General features: G+C 41.3%; 1 protein-coding gene across 2 annotated transcripts in view; it reads right to left on the minus strand.

Annotated features, from left to right (window-relative positions):
- TNR (tenascin R) overlaps positions 1-11,708 on the minus strand; it is a gene marked incomplete at both ends in the record, with an annotated part of 73,908 nt that extends 62,200 nt beyond the window's left edge. The window contains 4 exons of one of the 2 annotated variants that reach the window (XM_080923192.1): positions 438-553; positions 3,273-3,536; positions 9,394-9,870; positions 11,210-11,708. In XM_080923192.1, the coding sequence (XP_080779318.1) occupies positions 438-553; positions 3,273-3,536; positions 9,394-9,870; positions 11,210-11,708 (1,356 nt within the window). Of the gene's footprint in view, positions 1-437; positions 554-3,272; positions 3,537-9,393; positions 9,871-11,209 lie in introns of those variants that run through there. The other variant, XM_080923193.1, reaches the window with a different exon arrangement.
- Positions 11,709-17,236: the final 5,528 nt, after the last annotated feature.

The following is a 17,236-nucleotide window of genomic DNA, read 5'->3' on the forward strand; positions in this document are numbered from 1 at the left end:
TACATCTCTAACCTTCAGAGGCTGCAGTCCATAAGCTAACTTTTTCTGCACTTACCTGTAGACTGACCATGTGACCGGTTCTGTTTGGCTGTTCTTTTGTGCTAAGGGAGAACTCAACTTCCTGAAGCTTCACTGTCAGGCTCACTACAAACAAAGCTCCTCCAAACCCTCTCTGAAGATAGCCAGATATTGACACTGCTTCCTACATGACCCATCATCCAAGGCCTGAAGCTGAGCTCAGGTTGTATGTCTTAGTTAGTCCCCTGATCTATGTGAGAACAGGGTCCTATAGCCCATACACTCACAACTCATACTGTGTCTTCAGTAGCTTAGGCAGTTTCATTGGATAGTACCTTCCTTGCTGCCCCTAAATCTAAGCTGAGGTTCAGAATATAGCAAATCAGGCTTGTTTAAGAGAGTTGACAGTTGAGTGTTACCTTTGGAATGAAGCTGATCTCCCACCCATCGAAGGAAAAAGAGAAGGGCTCCCACTGCACCTCCACGGTGGTCTCTGTGATCGTCTTGAACTGGAGCCCTTGAGGAGTGGGGAGATCTGGAACACAGCAATGTGGGTGGCAATGTCATGGCCATCCCTGGCAGGGGCAGAGATCGCTTCCTGGTGCTGTGTCTTGTGATCTCCCTTGGTGTCCTGGGTGAGGAGAGGTGTGGTGGGCAATCTCAATCCTGCTGCAGACAGAGTCTCAGTGGCAGGGCCAGCACACTGTCATGTGGCCTGCGTGCTCAATGTGGGTGAATACATGAGGCTACCTAACAAATGTAATCGTTAGTTTTGTCCTTTCTATTTCACCATAAAAAATGCTAATGTTCAAATTTTACCGAATCATGTTTTCTTTTCCTCTCTCACGTGGTAGATCCTGGCATCTAATAAAAAGCCTTTCTTAAAGGACTTAAATGCTACCTTTAGGTGTCATGCAGGATTTCTATGAGGCAAGATAGTATCTGATACCAATGTTCCTATTTGACACCCAGGAAAAGATACACGGAGGAGGCTGATTGAGATGTGGGAAAAGCCAGCTTCAAGATAAAACTGGATGCTTTTCTTGAGTATCTGAGGAGTACTCAATGTACTGAGACTCAAACCACTACACCTTGGAATGTCTGAGTTTGCCACTGTATGTCCACAATGGAAGCATACGCATTACAGAGCACCAACTCCCAATTCATCTTCTCTATGTTCTCGCTTTTGTTCACCTTACCTTGCTTACCTAGTTTTGTTTTGTTCTTAATCCCTCTTTCTCTCTGTTCATTTCCCCCCAAACACACACACACACACACACACACACACACACACACACACACACACACACGTTTAGTGAGGTGGAAGTATGCTTGTCCTGATGGAGTTCCAGTCACCAGCCCACAAGACAGTGTGACTTTTCACAGTTCTCTAGGAAGCCTGCTCCCCCTCCTTAGTGTTGCTTCTCAGGCTATTCCCACTGGAAAAGGACAGATTCTTGTTTAACCCCGCTCCCAGTGGATTAGCTTCCCTGATTCTGAAGCCACTTGAAGGAATGTTAGGTGAGTTTACATGACTTTGTCTTTGTCACCTAGGAGCTAGCCTAAGGAGATGCCACAAATTGGCACAACAAAAGCCATCAGAGATGGAAACCACATCAAGACATGGGTGTGGATCATAGAAGAGCAGCTTTTGGATAGGCCAGGCACTCAAGGAGGTGACTCATCCCCCCCCCCCCCAGCACAGTGGGAAAGGCAGTAGATGGTGACCTGCCTTCACACAATCACTGCAGATATTTAAAACTAAATAATTTTTTAAAGGCACCAGATACATTTTAAAGGGTCAGTTATAAGCAGAGATAATTATAGGCAGATTAACACACTCAGCATTCACAAGAAGTCCAATATTATCGTAGGTCTTTAGACACCTCGCAGTGGGACAAGGTGACTTCTTAAGCCCATGTCCCTGTCTTTACATCTTTCTAATCTCACTCTTTGACCTCTTTGAGGACCTTGAGACCAACTCTTTAAACTTGACATTTTCTTTTTTCTGAATTTTCCTGGCATTTGTTATCCAAATGTCATTTGTCATTTGAGACCTATATAAAACGAGCTCAGAGCTCTTATTTCCCTATTTGGTCATAAATTCTCTTTATAGACTCCAAGGGCTTTCTGAATTCAGAGGGCCCCTGTTTCCATGGTCCACTTCTTGTTCCTGTCTCTTGTTACTGCTAGTCTATGCCTTTCCACCCGTAGCCTTCAGATGCTCTTCTCTTTGTAGAATCTAGTTGGGCACAGCCCTTGTGCATCGCTGTCTGTATGAGGCGGACAGGCATTGCAGTGCAGATTCTGCATTAGATCTGGGGCAAAGGGATGCAGCCTGATGCCCAGCTCCTGGAAATCTCTTTCCACAGAGCTGCTCCTCTTAGTTTCAGAACGTTGAAAGTAATGCACATTCTTTGTAACAATTCGGAAGTATACAGAGAATCTAAAACAAAAGTATATAGTGCTTTCTTCCTTTTTTTATTTTGAGGAGATTCAATGTTAAAACTTGGTAAGCTATTTCTTATATTTTTCTACAATGAACTAAGCATAGACAGAACACAGATAAGGATCTAGAGGAGGTATTAAGAAATAATAAAATCTTCCCAGAAGTCCTGAATAATGTAGACACTTCAGCTTGCTTTTTCTCTATATCTTTGCTCTCATCTCTCCATTATGGTTTTCTCAATGATCATCTAGAACCTCGACTTGTACTACTAACATGACTATTAGGGTATTTTGCTAAAATAAAAAGTCATAAAGAGATAATGTTACATCTTTATTACAGACAGATATCATCATCTATAGTTTAAAATAATGTTGTTATTGTTTTTTCCCCCTTGCTCTGCTTAGCACTCCACCACCAGTAACACTTAGCCCTTGTCTATTACAATATACTTCAAAGTTCCTAGTTTTGAATCCCTAACTAGACTCAAAGGTCCATATAAGTCTCACACGTCCCTGGACTTCCAGCAGAGTCCAGCTTCTAACTAATCAGTGTTCAATAATTAAAATATTATTTGTTCTAGAGTTTGTGGGCGCTGCCTGAATTCGGAATCTCTTGTAATCAATCACAAATGCCTGTTTCACGGTGGATCAATTGTTATATGGGTCACAACTGAAGCCCTTACCCACCAAGAGCAGACTATTGCAGGCATCCCTAAAGAATTAAGAAAAGACACTACTTTCATGAATGCCCATGATCTCATGTAGGAGAAAATAAAAATGGAGCAGGATGGGGAAATGGTACGTACGAGTGGCCACCTTGGCAGTGATGGGAAGGCTGAGGATGTTGCTAATGACAGCATAGACGCTGATGTTGTAGGTGAGACCTGGCTCCAGCTCCGTGATGGTGACACCACTCCAATCTCCAGGCACCCGCTGCTGGAGCTGAAGGCCCCCCAGGGCCGTCGGCTGGTAAGAGATCACATATTCCGTCACTGCCATCGGCCCGTCCCATTCCAGCTCAATGGACCTGTCGCTGATACCAGCCACTCGCAAGTCCTCTGGAGGGGCAACTACCAGGAGGCAATACACAGACAGCATGAGCTCAGAGGATTGCCATTCCCAGCCCGGACTCAAGTTTCTTGCTACATCTCACCCCCTTATTCCATGTCTGGAGTTCTGTTGGGCTCCATGACTTGGTTCTCTAGTGAAAGATTCCAAGCTCCACAAGGCCATAAATGCATTTGGTATTGGAGCTAGCAACTTACTGCCTTGTGAGGGCTGACAGTCAAATTTTTAAGGATTCTGTCTGACTGCTCACAGGTATTGTCATTGTTAAAGATAAAACAGTATGAAGCAGTAATTAAGCAAATTGTATCTAAAAGGTAATTATTTAAGACCCATCATTTTAAAATCATCTCACTGCATCTTACAATTCAATGAGCCTAAAATGTGATTTTTGTGTCTTGCATCTCATAGTTTTATTCCATTGCTTGTCTATTCCCAACTCCACATTAATGCTGGCACATGAGTAGCTTGAAACTGGCCATGGATGTGTTCACAACATGGACATTTGCAAAAGCTACAAATGACGGCTTACTTGTTTGCTTTCCTTCATAGATCCTGATGTTAGATTTTTTATAGCATAGCACAATTAAGCAGCTTGGTACTTTAATAAATTACTGCCATCAGACTGTCCTGACAGCTAGTTCTGACTTAGTGAATAGAAATAAAGACTAATTGTTTTTCTTACAAATTACAAGAAGCCAAAACAGGATGTCCTGTATCTCATGGCCTAATAAAGATGTTCGGTAGTCCTTTCTTATAACATTCCTCCTTTTAAAAGGATGGCATTTAAGTCTTGAAGCAGATGTAACTTGTTTCAAACTAATTTTCATTAGCCTTGACCTTGAAGAGTTTGACCAGAAAGACTTCTTGAGAGCTTTTTGCTTTTCTCACTTGTCCAGCTTAGCAAATGCTGTGCAGAATTGCCAAAGGGTAAACCGTATTGAAAGTGAGAATTCACCATAGGATGGGCATCAAATCATTGAACCTTTAAGACTAATTAGAAGGCTAACTCTAGTGTCTATAATTGGATCTGCTCATAGATTACAGTAAAGATCAGGCCAAGATTTAAGTGATCGTAATTAACTTTCATGTTGGTATGTGGTGGAGGTTCCCATTGGTTGAAGAGTTGTTACTAGTTTTGAATTTCTGTCTGGGTTATCTCACACTTTCAGGATAGCAAGCAAACAGGACTAGGCTGGGGGCTTTCACAGGGGCAGTACAGGAAGAGGGCACCTGCTTCCTCCAGTTTACATGAGAAACCTTAAATTCTTGACTAACAGAACCGAGCATCCCTTTAACTGATCCAAGATTCATGGGAAAGACTAATATCACAAGTTTATAATGCTATAATATAACAGTCATATTTTCTTTTGCTTTTGCCCCCAAACCATTCTCTGCATTAACAGTTGAGAAAATGAAAGTTCTTCTGAGTGAAGAAACCTCATCTGAAACAGGAAGTCTTTACTTTTTTCTTGTCTAATCAATTTATTTATCTTTGTTTTCACAACGCAGTAGGTACGATGTAACCCGGGCAGGACTGGAGCACAGCACCTCCTCTTACCCCACTTCTCTGAGTGCTGGGATTTTAGCTTTGTGCCATTATTTCCCCACATGTCTTAAAATTCACTCTAAACAAACTTTCAAACTAAAATATAGGTAAATGAAATTTAATTAAACTCTGCAGAGAATCTCCAATAAAAAATTTGGGAGAAAATTTAACTAAACTCTTAAATATACTATTTTGGGCTCTGACATTATAAAATGCTGGACACATACTTTATCTCACACCTACACATTAACTCTAGTGACAAGTAGCAAGCCTGCTGCTACTTGGCATTTCTTTGTTTATGTTTGTGGGCTTTTTTTTTTTTTTTTGTATTTGTTATGTACCAGGAAAAACAGTAAACACTTTACAGTGAGTTATCTCATTTCCCACCAGAACATCAGGGTAGGTTTCATTACTACTCCTAATTTATAGATAAGGAAACTGAGGCACATAGCAAACAAACAAAGGAGAATTTGAACCCAGGCACAATGATTAGAGAAGCTGTCAGCCAATACAAAATTCTAGATTACAGTTATGAATCATTTCAATTATGGAGTATATCAGATATATCATTTTAACTAATTAAAAATCCTTTTTAGTAGGTAGGTAGAGTAATCTGAACATCACAGAAGAGGGATGAGTGGAAGGATGTACCAAAATCCAGGGAACTGAGTCAGAGCAGAATTGTTTAAATTTGGATCTTTCACAGAGCAGGCTGCTCATTGTACCTGCTTTCTTCTTTTGTGAATGCACAGCCCTTCCAGGACTGTATAAAAGCTCCATGAGAAACAGTCCAAATGACCCAGACTTGAGTTCAACAGAGATTGTTTTTTTGTGCCACCTCCTCCTCTTGTGAGTCAACACCTTTACTCCAAGGCTTGCTGACAGGACACCTCCTGTCAAGGGCAGACATGGTCATTCCAAATTTCTGGGCAACTCTTGGGGGCCTGTGGAACTAGTCAGTGTATTCCTCTTTTGATTCTTTCTTCCAGAAAAACATAGTAAATGGCAGTAGTGGGTGATCTAAGCAGGGCATTTAGCATCATAAAGCATTTATCCTCAGACAGTGAATACTGGCTTCACTTCTGACTGAGAGAAAGAACAGCATCTGCCAACACCTGTGGCAGAAGTGCTATGGTGAGTGATGGGCCAGTGAAGGTGTTAGCCCTCGCTATAGAACAAAACAACACAGAAGTATAAAGGGAACTACAAATGTTATGCATTCGGTGAGTGGGAGTGCCAAGCATTTGCAAGCTCACTCTTTCACAGCATCCACTGAGATCTAGTGAGCACCTTAGTGAGCATGCTGGAAGGCAGTTCCAGGCTGTTGTTTTGCTCCTCTGAGTAAGTGGCTTCAGGAGCCAGAGGTTGGGCAACTTGTCTCTTGTCTCGTCAGAGCTGAGCAGTGGTGCTGATAAATCTCCACACATCTCACTGAATTCCAGGGAACCTTATCTAGTCACTTTTAGGGGCCATTCACCAGCTCACTCACTAGCTCCTGAGCTTATCACCATCATGGGATAGATGTGCACAAGGGACTTTAGGTGTTTCTCATTAAAACAGAACAAAACACATTTGCTGGTATTAGCATTTATGTCAAAAGACTACTCTTTGTATATTTGATGAAAACAATTTTATTTTGAAACTCTGGTTTAGCATCTCTAAGAGGTTTAGAGAATTCGAAAAGTTGTTGGGTGACCGGGGTTCTCATTCTTACTCTGCTCTTAGTGGGCTGTTGTTTCTGGGACAAACCAGTCTCTCACTGCTACTTTTCAAATCTGAAAAACAAGAAGCTCAACTAGCTTTTGTCTGAAGCTTGTTGTAAGTATGTTTTTGTTGTATTATCTTTATATGCGCAGAGCACAAGGGAGAAAGACTCACTGGCATACCATGAGCAGAGATCAAGGCTAGAAGTCAACTGTAATGGCCTTGCTGTCAACTAGTCAATTGTACTGATGCTGCCATACAGGGGACCTCATAATGAAATCCGCAAGATGTGCAGCTGTTTTCCATGTTCTGACAAAAAAAAATAGTGACCCACAAGGAAGTCTACTTTGTGGCTCTTGATGTTTTCACCTTTCTGACCCTTCTACCCACTCTCACTCTGCACTCCTCGGAGCTGTCTTGCATGCTTCTGACCAGAAATGTCGAACAGTGAGTAAATAGGCCCCACTCCTATGTGCCCTTCACAAAGTGCTAGTAAAGTAGCACTTTAGATAATGGCACACATCCTTTTCTGGAAGAGACCTGTGGCACTTGGTTTTAAAGGCAGGCATTAAGAGGAGTATCTCCTGCATTGAGAGATGGCTCCAGGGTTGCTATAGAAACAGATGGAGATTATGCAACTGTTCTTCCTCATGGGCTTTGAACCAGTAAAGAAAATGTATCTGGGCTTGCTGAAGTCTTCCACAAGCAGTGCAGAGCCCTTATGTCAGAGGTAGCTCGGACGCTAGGTTTGGACTTGACCTAGATGCAGCTGTATTAGCAGCTGTTGAATCTTGTCTGATGTTACAAGGTCTCTTGTCTCCCATTCAGTTTGAACACTGGATCAGATAAGGTGGTGGTGTTGTTGTTTTACAAATAGACCTGACCTTGTGGAAACACATGTGTAGAACACTACAAGTATATGCAGATTTGCAAATATTGATTATATTAAGAAGTGCTTGAACTGTAGAATAGCATCAAGACAGCTTGACTCAAGTTGACCCTAGGCATCCTCTGGATGGGGCTTTCAGGAAGCTCTCCCTCTTGGTAGAAACAAGGTTATGTTTCATGCTTCCAGCAGCTGCCCTTGTGCTTGGGATTCAGAAGTGCTGAGGGCTAACATCAGCTTCAGTTGAATAACTGATTTAATGCCCATACTTTTAGAAAGGAATTTCAATTCAGTAAATAGATCTGAAAGGCTAGATGAAATAATTGGCTAAAGAAGAATGTACCATAGAAAAAAATTTTCTTTCTAAGCAGTGAACTATTATTGTTCTCCTCTTGTTGCCCTTACTCCTTTAGAAGAAACTAATTTGAAGCCACAAATACAAATGCTGAACAAAAGAAAGTCATGGATGCTGGCTTCCCAGGACATGTCCCTTAGATAGAATTGCTCAATTAGGAAGCTTAACAATGTTGTTTGTTTGTTTTAATTTATTTTTAAAAAAATCCCCAGAGGGTATCCTGAGTTCATAATGGAAAAGATCAATTATGCAATCTAAACTTGTAGGAGCACAAATGTATCAGCAATGGTTACTGATTTAGTTGGTAGAATATGAACAATAAATAAACAGGGGAAGTAATATGATTTGGTGGTAAAAAGACATAAAAGCCACTGCCAGCCCCATGAAATACTGCCATCTCCCTCCTGGCTAGGTTTAGGTTTTAGAATCCCACAGCAGGACATGACACTTCTGTCATTTTCTATAATACAGACTACATATGGAGTTGGTTTCTGTCTATGCTATAGTCATCTGAAACAAAATGAGAAATATCTGTTTAATATTCTATACTAAGTGTTAGAATGTCAGCTTCTTGGTAATTTCACAAATTAATCCCATCCTCCAATTGCAAGCTAACCAGATAAACAGAGAACTGGAGCCATCCTCCCTCAAACAGTGATGTAAGATGCAGAGATAGAGTGATGGGGAAGGGAGATGTTTTTAAGCATGTGTAACTGGTGGGCTCCCCTGAGTTAAAGACCAGCCTTACCTAGCATGGTCCTGTGACATTTTTCTGCTTGCTGTGATTTGAATATGGTGTGTATGAGTCCCTTTAGGCTTAAAGAATTACATTTAATGCCCACTCTGACTTAAAACGAGTAAAAAGTGGTTTAGACTAGTTAGCTCATCAGAGTGGAACCCATGATTTAATCCTAGCAGCTTAATAAGGAAATGAGACAACACACACACATAACTCCCATCTCTTATCATGTGACTCTGTTCTGTGTGGCTACTCAGCCAGCAAAAAGATTAGCACTAGATATAGGCACTTTTTTTTGAACTTCTAGAACTGTGATCCCAAATTAACTTCTTTATAACTCACCCCACTGCTTTTGTGTTATTTGGCAACAGAATGGGCTAATTAACCAGCCACCCTACCTTAAGGACAATAGTTATTATGTCATCTATACTATCATTGTCTTGGTTCCAGTCTCAGGGGTGGAGATCCAGATCTTATTCTAAATATGACCTCACTAATTTTTATGGACCTGCAAACAGTTGCCACAGAAAGCAAATGAGTACAACCAAACTGGGAATTGTTTTGTCCCCTCCTCTCCATTCTTCCTTCCCAACCAACTGGAGCTATCCCCAGAATGTCCCCCTTCCTACCTGCTGAGCAGTCAGGGCCCTGGTAGCCCTCCTCACAGATGCAGAGCCCCTCCTGGCAGTGACCTCGCCCACTGCAGGCATTCAGACACCGTCGCTGGCTGCAGTCCTCACCAGCATAGCCCTCTTGGCACAGGCAGGTACCATTGGCACATTGCCCCTTCCCTGAACAGTCCCCAGGGCAGCGCAGCTCCCTGCAGTCCTCTCCTGTGTAGGGCTCTTCACAGACACATTCCCCATCCACACAGAGCCCTCGGGAACTGCAGTCTGTTGGGCACCGGAGTTCTGAACAGTCATCTCCGCTGTATTCACTGTCACAAATGCACTGGCCATCGACACACACACCCCGACTGGAGCAGCCCAGTGGGCAGTAGGGCTCTGAACAGTTCTTGCCAAACCAGCCTTCATTGCAGATGCAGCCACAGGACTCGAAGCTAAAGTTGCCATGGCCGCTGCAGTGAGGAACATAGTCCAGTTGTCCTAGAATGGCCAAGGAGAAGGTCAAAGGGCAGCAGTGGCCTCTCATAAATGGTGCTCAGGAGACCTATACTCATCCCTTGATCATACTGGAGCTGCTGAGAGTTAACTACAATGTAGTTTGGTAGAAATTCAACTTAATACATATTTTTACCCAGTGCAGTTGTCTATGCCTAAGACAGCACTGAAAGTAAAGATGGATAAGATCCAAGCCATTGTCCCCTGAAAGATCACTTTCAGAGTATCTTAGATTGGGTTCATTGGAAGTGACTTATTAAAATAATGTTTCCAGAAGAAACTTGCCATAGTGGTTTGGGTGGTGGTATCAAGAAGGAATGTGACCGAGCCATAGTTTGGTGATGCAAAGTCCCTGGAAGAGTGATTCAGGTTCCTCCGGAGGTGAATACTTGCACCCAATATGATTGGATGCGTAGCCTTATCCTCCAGGGCCTGAACTACATGAGTCTGAGGGATAATTTAGACAGGGAAGACTGGGTGCAAGGCTGATGTGCAGATAATGATAGCTGTACTTATATGATACTTATTAGGTGAGTTAATAGTTAATTCCTTATTGCTCTCATATGCCATTATTTGTAGACAAGGAAGGAAAGTCATAGGCCATGTGACTGGCTTAGATCACAAGCCAGAAATAGCAGAGCAGATCTGAACTCAAAGTCTGACTCTGAAGTCTTGGTCACATCTTACAGTGAGGAACAGATGGACAAAGACAAAGGCAAATTCACTGACTGTTCATCCTTCTGCAAAAAGGATACAGTGTGTGTTTGTGCGTGTGTGTTCCTATGTGTGAAAACACATGCTTATGTTCAAGGAACAGATCAAGATAAAACTTACATCTTGCTGGAGAAAGTGGGGACAATCCTCTGGGACTTTAATAACTATCATTTTCTGAGGTGGGAGAAGGGCTGTGAGTGAATAAACAGAGCACCACATTCTCTAGTCAGTCAGGTTAACATGAACAGATATCAACTCAACAGCCTGTGAAGACCAAAGATGAATGAAGACAGACATCAAATTCCCTGCCTGCCATCAAAGTTGCTGTGGTGAGCCAATGTGCCATTACCTGACTCATCTCTCCCACAAAATCAGGTTAATATATTGTGAAGTGGGTAAGCAGTGTTGAGAATCCCTGAACTAAATCCCCAGAGAATGGCTGCATTTAGTTCTTACAGATGACATATTAACCAGGAGCTATATACTGGGCATGTTTTTCTGTGACCCTGTGAAGAGATGCTGGGTTTTTCTTCCTCCCATCCCACCCCCTTTTCCACTCAGCTTTCTCCTTATTCACCAGGGAACAGGCTGCAAGCTCTTTAGACTCTACCTGTGGCAGCGCTTTCCTGACAGCAGTTGGTGTTGCACTGGTCTCTCAGCAGTGACACCTCCCTCTCCAGCATCTCAATCCGGCTCAGTAGTTCCTGCAGTACCTGGGCAGAGCTTGCACATGGGCAAGCTTTTTTGGGGAGGTTGATCTTGTGGGTGAAGGTGACCTGATTTTCATGGTCTGAGGTTTGGCCTGTGTATTCTGCCAGAGTATCATCTTCGATACTCATGTCCTGCTCAGCTGAGGCCTCCAGCCCTGAAGAGCAGAGGCTTTCGAGTGGCACGTTGATGTTGTACACATGGTTAAAGACCATGGGCTGTTCCTTGCTGGATGTATTGTAGCTGGAAGCCCCTCCTTCCTCCTCCACAGTTTGTCTCTGGACCCTTTCTGTAGTCACTTCCAGCCGACATTCAGAAGGCTTGAGCATGGATCCCAACAGGATCAAGTTTACACCAATGAGCATGTTCTTCAAGACTACTGTTTCCCCATCGATCCCCATCTTCTCAGCCAGAGCTTGGTTCAAGAGCTCTTGATAGTAGCCAGCATGGAGTTATAGAAATCTGAAAGAGAAAGCAAGTGTTTATATGACCATGAAAACCTGTGCTGGGCAACCATGGCTCTTACTCTGTAAAGCTAGGATACGCACAGGTAGAAGTTCTCTGGGCCTGTGCAGAAAATTGAGAGGAGATAGTGGCTATCAGTCAGAATGCTGGGTCTTCTCTCAAAGACTGGATTCTTGATAATGGACATCACTTCTACATAAGGATATTGTTATGACTTTAATTTCAAATGGACTCCTCCCAAAGCTTAGTTGGCAGCTGGAGGGTATCTGAGAATTAGATTATGAAAGATTTAATTTCATTAATACATTAACCCATTGATCGATTTATACATTTGCAGTGTTAAATAGTTTGAAGGAGCAGATCACTACTTCAAAGATTGTGATGATTTGAATAAAAATGGCCCCCAGAGGTTCATATGTTTGAACTCTTAGTCACAGAAAGTGCTACTATTTGAAAAGATTAGAAGGATTAGAAACTATGTTGAAGAATGTGTGTCACTGGGGGTGGGATTTGAGGTTTCATGGATCAGGACAGGATGTAGATTTCAGCTGCTGCCCAATACCTGCCTGAATGCCACCATATTCTCTGCTATGATGATAATGAACTAAACCTCTAAAACTATGAGCAATCCTCCACCAAAATGCTTTCTCATGTAAGAGTTGCTTTAGTCATGGTGTCTCTTCACAGCAACAGAACAGAGACTAAGACATGGGTTTATCATATTCTTAGCCATTTCTGTCTTCTCTTTGCTTCCCAGCCACTACAAAGTAAGCAGCTTTGTTCCACTACATTTTTCTGCCATGATAGGCCAAAACCTTTGAAATAAAACAAAAAATTTGTTTCTCCTTGAAGTTATTTTCTTCTGGTCTTTTGTTATAGCATTGAAGTATCAGACTAATGTAGCTATTTAGGCATAGAATATAGTAGTCTGTTCCCACAGTATGCAAGGAATCCCTAGAACATGTGCCAAAAATGGAGATTTTGTGGACAGCTTCTTCTACTGAAAAGTGTGCAAAGCTTCTCTTCACTTCTAAATGAGTATTAGGACAAAGTGAACCAGAGAAACTTTGGAGTACTCCCATGTCTCCTCAAATATTTATTATGAAGGAATCTCAATGGTCATGTCAAATAACTTATCTATCTACTCTTTTAAGACCATCTATTTAATACGCGTTGATTTCACAAAAACCAACCAGCCAAATAATGTAGTCCTAGGCAGTTTGTGATTGTTAATTATCCTTGGGTACATTTGTGATTTATCTGGGATGATGTGAGCCAAGCTTTGTTTTAATCTTCTCATTAGTATCATCCCCATGCTTTGTGACTACAGGGTGCCTTTCTTCTGAGGTCCTGTTTAAATTGCTAAAATAATGAATTAGCTCCTTCGCTGGTTACCTAGTCACTAAGAACCATGCAGTATAATAAATTTAGAGTAATAAAAATCTGTCTCTACAAAAATTATATTTTCTTTCTGTTCCCTCTGCAAAAAAAGGAGAGAGACTTAGACACTTCAGTTCTCAAGGAAACTCAGAGCTACTAAGAAGATTAAGGACTAAGGAACCAAGTAGCCATAGCTATGAGGCTAAAAATAAGGTGGTCAATGTCAGTTAACCCTCACTGGCTGTATACCAGGCACAGATGGAATACACACATGATCTTGATTGAACCCTAGGAGATTTTTAAGATGATACTCATTTTATAGCAGAGCACATTCTGCTTAGAAGGGTTGAGATGTAAAAGCTAGCCAGACTAATCCCAAACCTGTGTTTTTAATGACTATGCTTCAATGCTTTTAAGAAAAAGTGTTCAAACTTGGGCATGGTGGCACACAATTTTAATTGCAAGTAGAGGCAGGAAGATTAGGAGTTCAAGGCCAGACTTTTCTATATAGAAAGTTTAAGATCAACCTGGGACACATAAGATTCCTTTTTTTTTTTTTTTTTTTAAGAAAAATGTTCAATTATTTCTTGTCCTTTATGGAAACTGGACATTTTAGAACTTTCTCAATACTAAAGTTATAAAAGTTACCTGTGTGTGGTTTATTCTCTTTTCTTCTTCCAGGAAGCATTCTCCTTTTCTAATTTTCTTCTCGTCCCTTCATATATTCCTCAATTACAGGTCGAATTTCCTGTCCCCCACTTCTAGTGTGAGTACACTTCTTGTAGTATTTACCATGTTAGACCAAGGGCTCCCTACACCTGACTTTCTTACCCAGCTTGCTAAGTGGATTTGAATCAGACCATGTCTTCACTGCAGCATATTGCTATGTGCTTAGGATATGAAAGTGCTCAGTATTTAGTTGTTGAATACATGGACAGGCAGATACATGAAAGAATGAATAAATCAATGATTTAATGAGTAAATGCTCAGTGAGCAAAAGGTTGAATCATTCTCCAATTCATTTAATCTCTCTTCATTAACCCTAAGTTACTTACTGTTCTGTTCAATTTCAACTCTGGACAATGTCTAATATGTCATTGAATTAGGAATAACTGGTATTAGTGACTAGCATTAAATCATATCTTATTACTCAGCTCTTATGTTGTATATTGTATTGTTTTCTCTCTGTTATTCTAATATGGAAAGGAAGCAGGGCAGAGCAGAGCTGCTAAGATTGCCAGATTGTCTGGACTCAAACCTCATCCTCATAAATGTTTATCTATGGGAAGACCACTTAACCTTTCTTTCAGCTTTGCAATCTGTACAGTGGAGCTAAAGAATGGTACCACCTTTATAGGATTAGAATGATGACTCTACCACTATCTATCTAATACTTATTCAGTTCCTAAAACTGACTCAAATACATACATACTGTTTTCAGACCATTCGGTTCTTCTCCTATGCATATTCAACAAATATACAGAGGCATGTAAAATGTCTTACTAGTTGGCATCAGAAGAGCCCAACTCATACTTTATCTTTGAACAAGGGTAATGAAGGTCCCAGAAATACTCTGGGAGATGCCCATCCATTGGCCATATCTAGATAAAGCAAATCTGCCTTGGAATAGATGGGCAGACATGTCTAAACTAAATTGACCCCACAGCTGTTGTAAGCTCATCCACGCACTTCTAATCTTAGGCTACACTTTTCTCCCCATTTTGAATTGCTTCAGGCATACATCCTTGGATGTCATTTCTATGCTTCTCTCATGACAACACTCTCACAGTGGCTCTGTCAACAGTCCTTCACACATACATGAGGCCTTGCTGTCTTTCTTAAAGCTTTGTTTAACTGATTCATATTGATGTTGCTAAATAATATTTTCTTACATAAACTGTGAAATTGTACATAATACTCTGTAGCACTTAATATAGTTTCTTTGGCCAATTGTAGATAGGAACTGAATAAAAGAGTAAGTGATACTATAAATGAAAAAGTAGAGGACCAGTGATGGTGGAACTGTGAGAGAGAAAGACACTAGATTCTATATGTAGGTCCAAAACAACCACTACAAATTGTAGAGCAAAGGAAAGTTGGAGTTTTGTATGAGAAAAAGGATCAACATTTTAGTCAATATCTAAACTTGTGTAAGTAACTTGACCATGTAATATTTGTAGGATCAAATTTACTTTTAAATGTAGGCTTTATAAGTTGAAATAGGGAGTGAAATATAAGCCATGTGCTTGTTTGCCCTTACTGCACCAATAACTGATCATTTCTAGGTGATTGTCATGTTGAAAAAATACAAATCTTGTAATCTGAGATATAGAAATTTGGCATTTTGTTCAAAGAGGTGAGAACATGGGAAATTCATATGCTTTTTATCACCCATTTATTTGACAGATATTTATTGAGTAGTTATTAAATTCCTGCCCTGTGTTTATGGAAATTACATCCATATGTGTGGGATTGGAAGGGTGTGGTATAAGGGGGCAAAGAAAGGAATAGCAAACTTAATATTATATATACAAATAAAATTATTTGATATTTAGTATATAATAATATCATATTACATGATACTTATATCTGTGTTAGTTGAAGTCAAGAAGAGCTAGCTATGTGAAGAGAAAAAAAACTGAAGAGGTTTTTAATTAAACAGGTGAGGGTTCATGATCATATTTATAGAGTGATATCCTGAAAGACTTGTCTGATCAGATCACAGCTGAGCAGACACTTGACAGAACTAGGCTAGAGTGTCTGGCAGAAGAGAGGGGATGCACAGCCAAACCACTGGAAACAGTAAATGCAGGGGCTCTGGGGCAGGGGTGGATCAGGCATCTGAGTAACAGGAGAGGAAGTGAATGTGGAAAGGCCCTGCAAAACAGGGCTGTCCTTCACTGCCGATAATGCTCACTGTCCTCAAATGCTTCCTGTGCCACCATTGGCTATGACCATCTCCCATTCCTTGAGAAACTCCGGCTTCAGGGAGGAGTGAAACACAAGCACACCAGTGCATGATGATGACCATGATGAAGGAGCACGCCAGATGTCCAGAGAGGCTGGTTATAGGGCAGGGAAAGTGACTTTAAGGAGGTCATGACTTTTTGGTGCTGTTTGTGAAATGTTTTTGGCCTGAATTTCAGGAATACAGTAGGATTAGATTTTCTAAGTTTCCTTGGGTGTGTGAGACCACATCTCTTGTTCTGGGAATCATTGTGAGCCTGGCTCTGCTTCTTCCCTTGGGGTATTTTGGCACCATTATGAGCCAGCTGGAATAAAGGGAATGAAGCTTGTCAGGGTGGGTGAGTTTGCAGGGTCTAGGTCTAGTCTGGCTGAATGAGTACCTGGGGGGAAGGCCTTATGCAAGACAAGTCTTCAGTGTTCCAGTTCTTCTTGATGATGTTCCATGAAATAGCTCTCTTCGACAATGTTCCTTTAATCAGCAGCTCTCTTTATTCAGGAGTAATAAGAGCAATATAAACCTTGGGGAGTGGTTAGTGATTTTTCAAAGACAGTGTACATTATTGGCTGAGGCTGTTGTGCTGGGTATGTTTCATTTGCATTGAAAGAGATTCCAGGCACTTAAACCTATAATTTGTCCAATATGCTATGTGACTTCTTCAAAAAGGATGAAGGTGGGGGATGTGGGGCTATGTGCTCTGGGGCACATGGGCCAAAAAGTGAGAAGCCCTTATTTCAGTCAATCTCAATATAAAATTTTGTTCTCAAGTTGAGGCTTTTAGGATTTGGACACCTCTGTTTCTCACTCTTGTTCCAGGTCCATTCTTCCTGGTCACACTTTACCTCACAAATCATGAGAGCAAATGGTGAGTGTCCCTTCCAGGCTGAGGCATCCAGTTGCTCAGAATAAACTTGCTTGAAGATTTTTTTCTTCTGTGATGACTAGCTTTGTGTATGATGGTGGCAGCTCTATCACTATGGGTCTCTAAGTGACTGTATGAAACAGAGACCTTCTCACACATAACTCAGTCTACCCATGTATAACATGAGCATAGATCTTAATAGATTTCTCTATTAAAAGGAGAAGGGGAAGGAGAAGGAGAAGTAGCAGCAGCAGAAG

Source organism: Micromys minutus (genome assembly GCF_963924665.1).
Source record: "Micromys minutus genome assembly, chromosome: 1".
Taxonomy (NCBI): domain Eukaryota; kingdom Metazoa; phylum Chordata; class Mammalia; order Rodentia; family Muridae; genus Micromys; species Micromys minutus.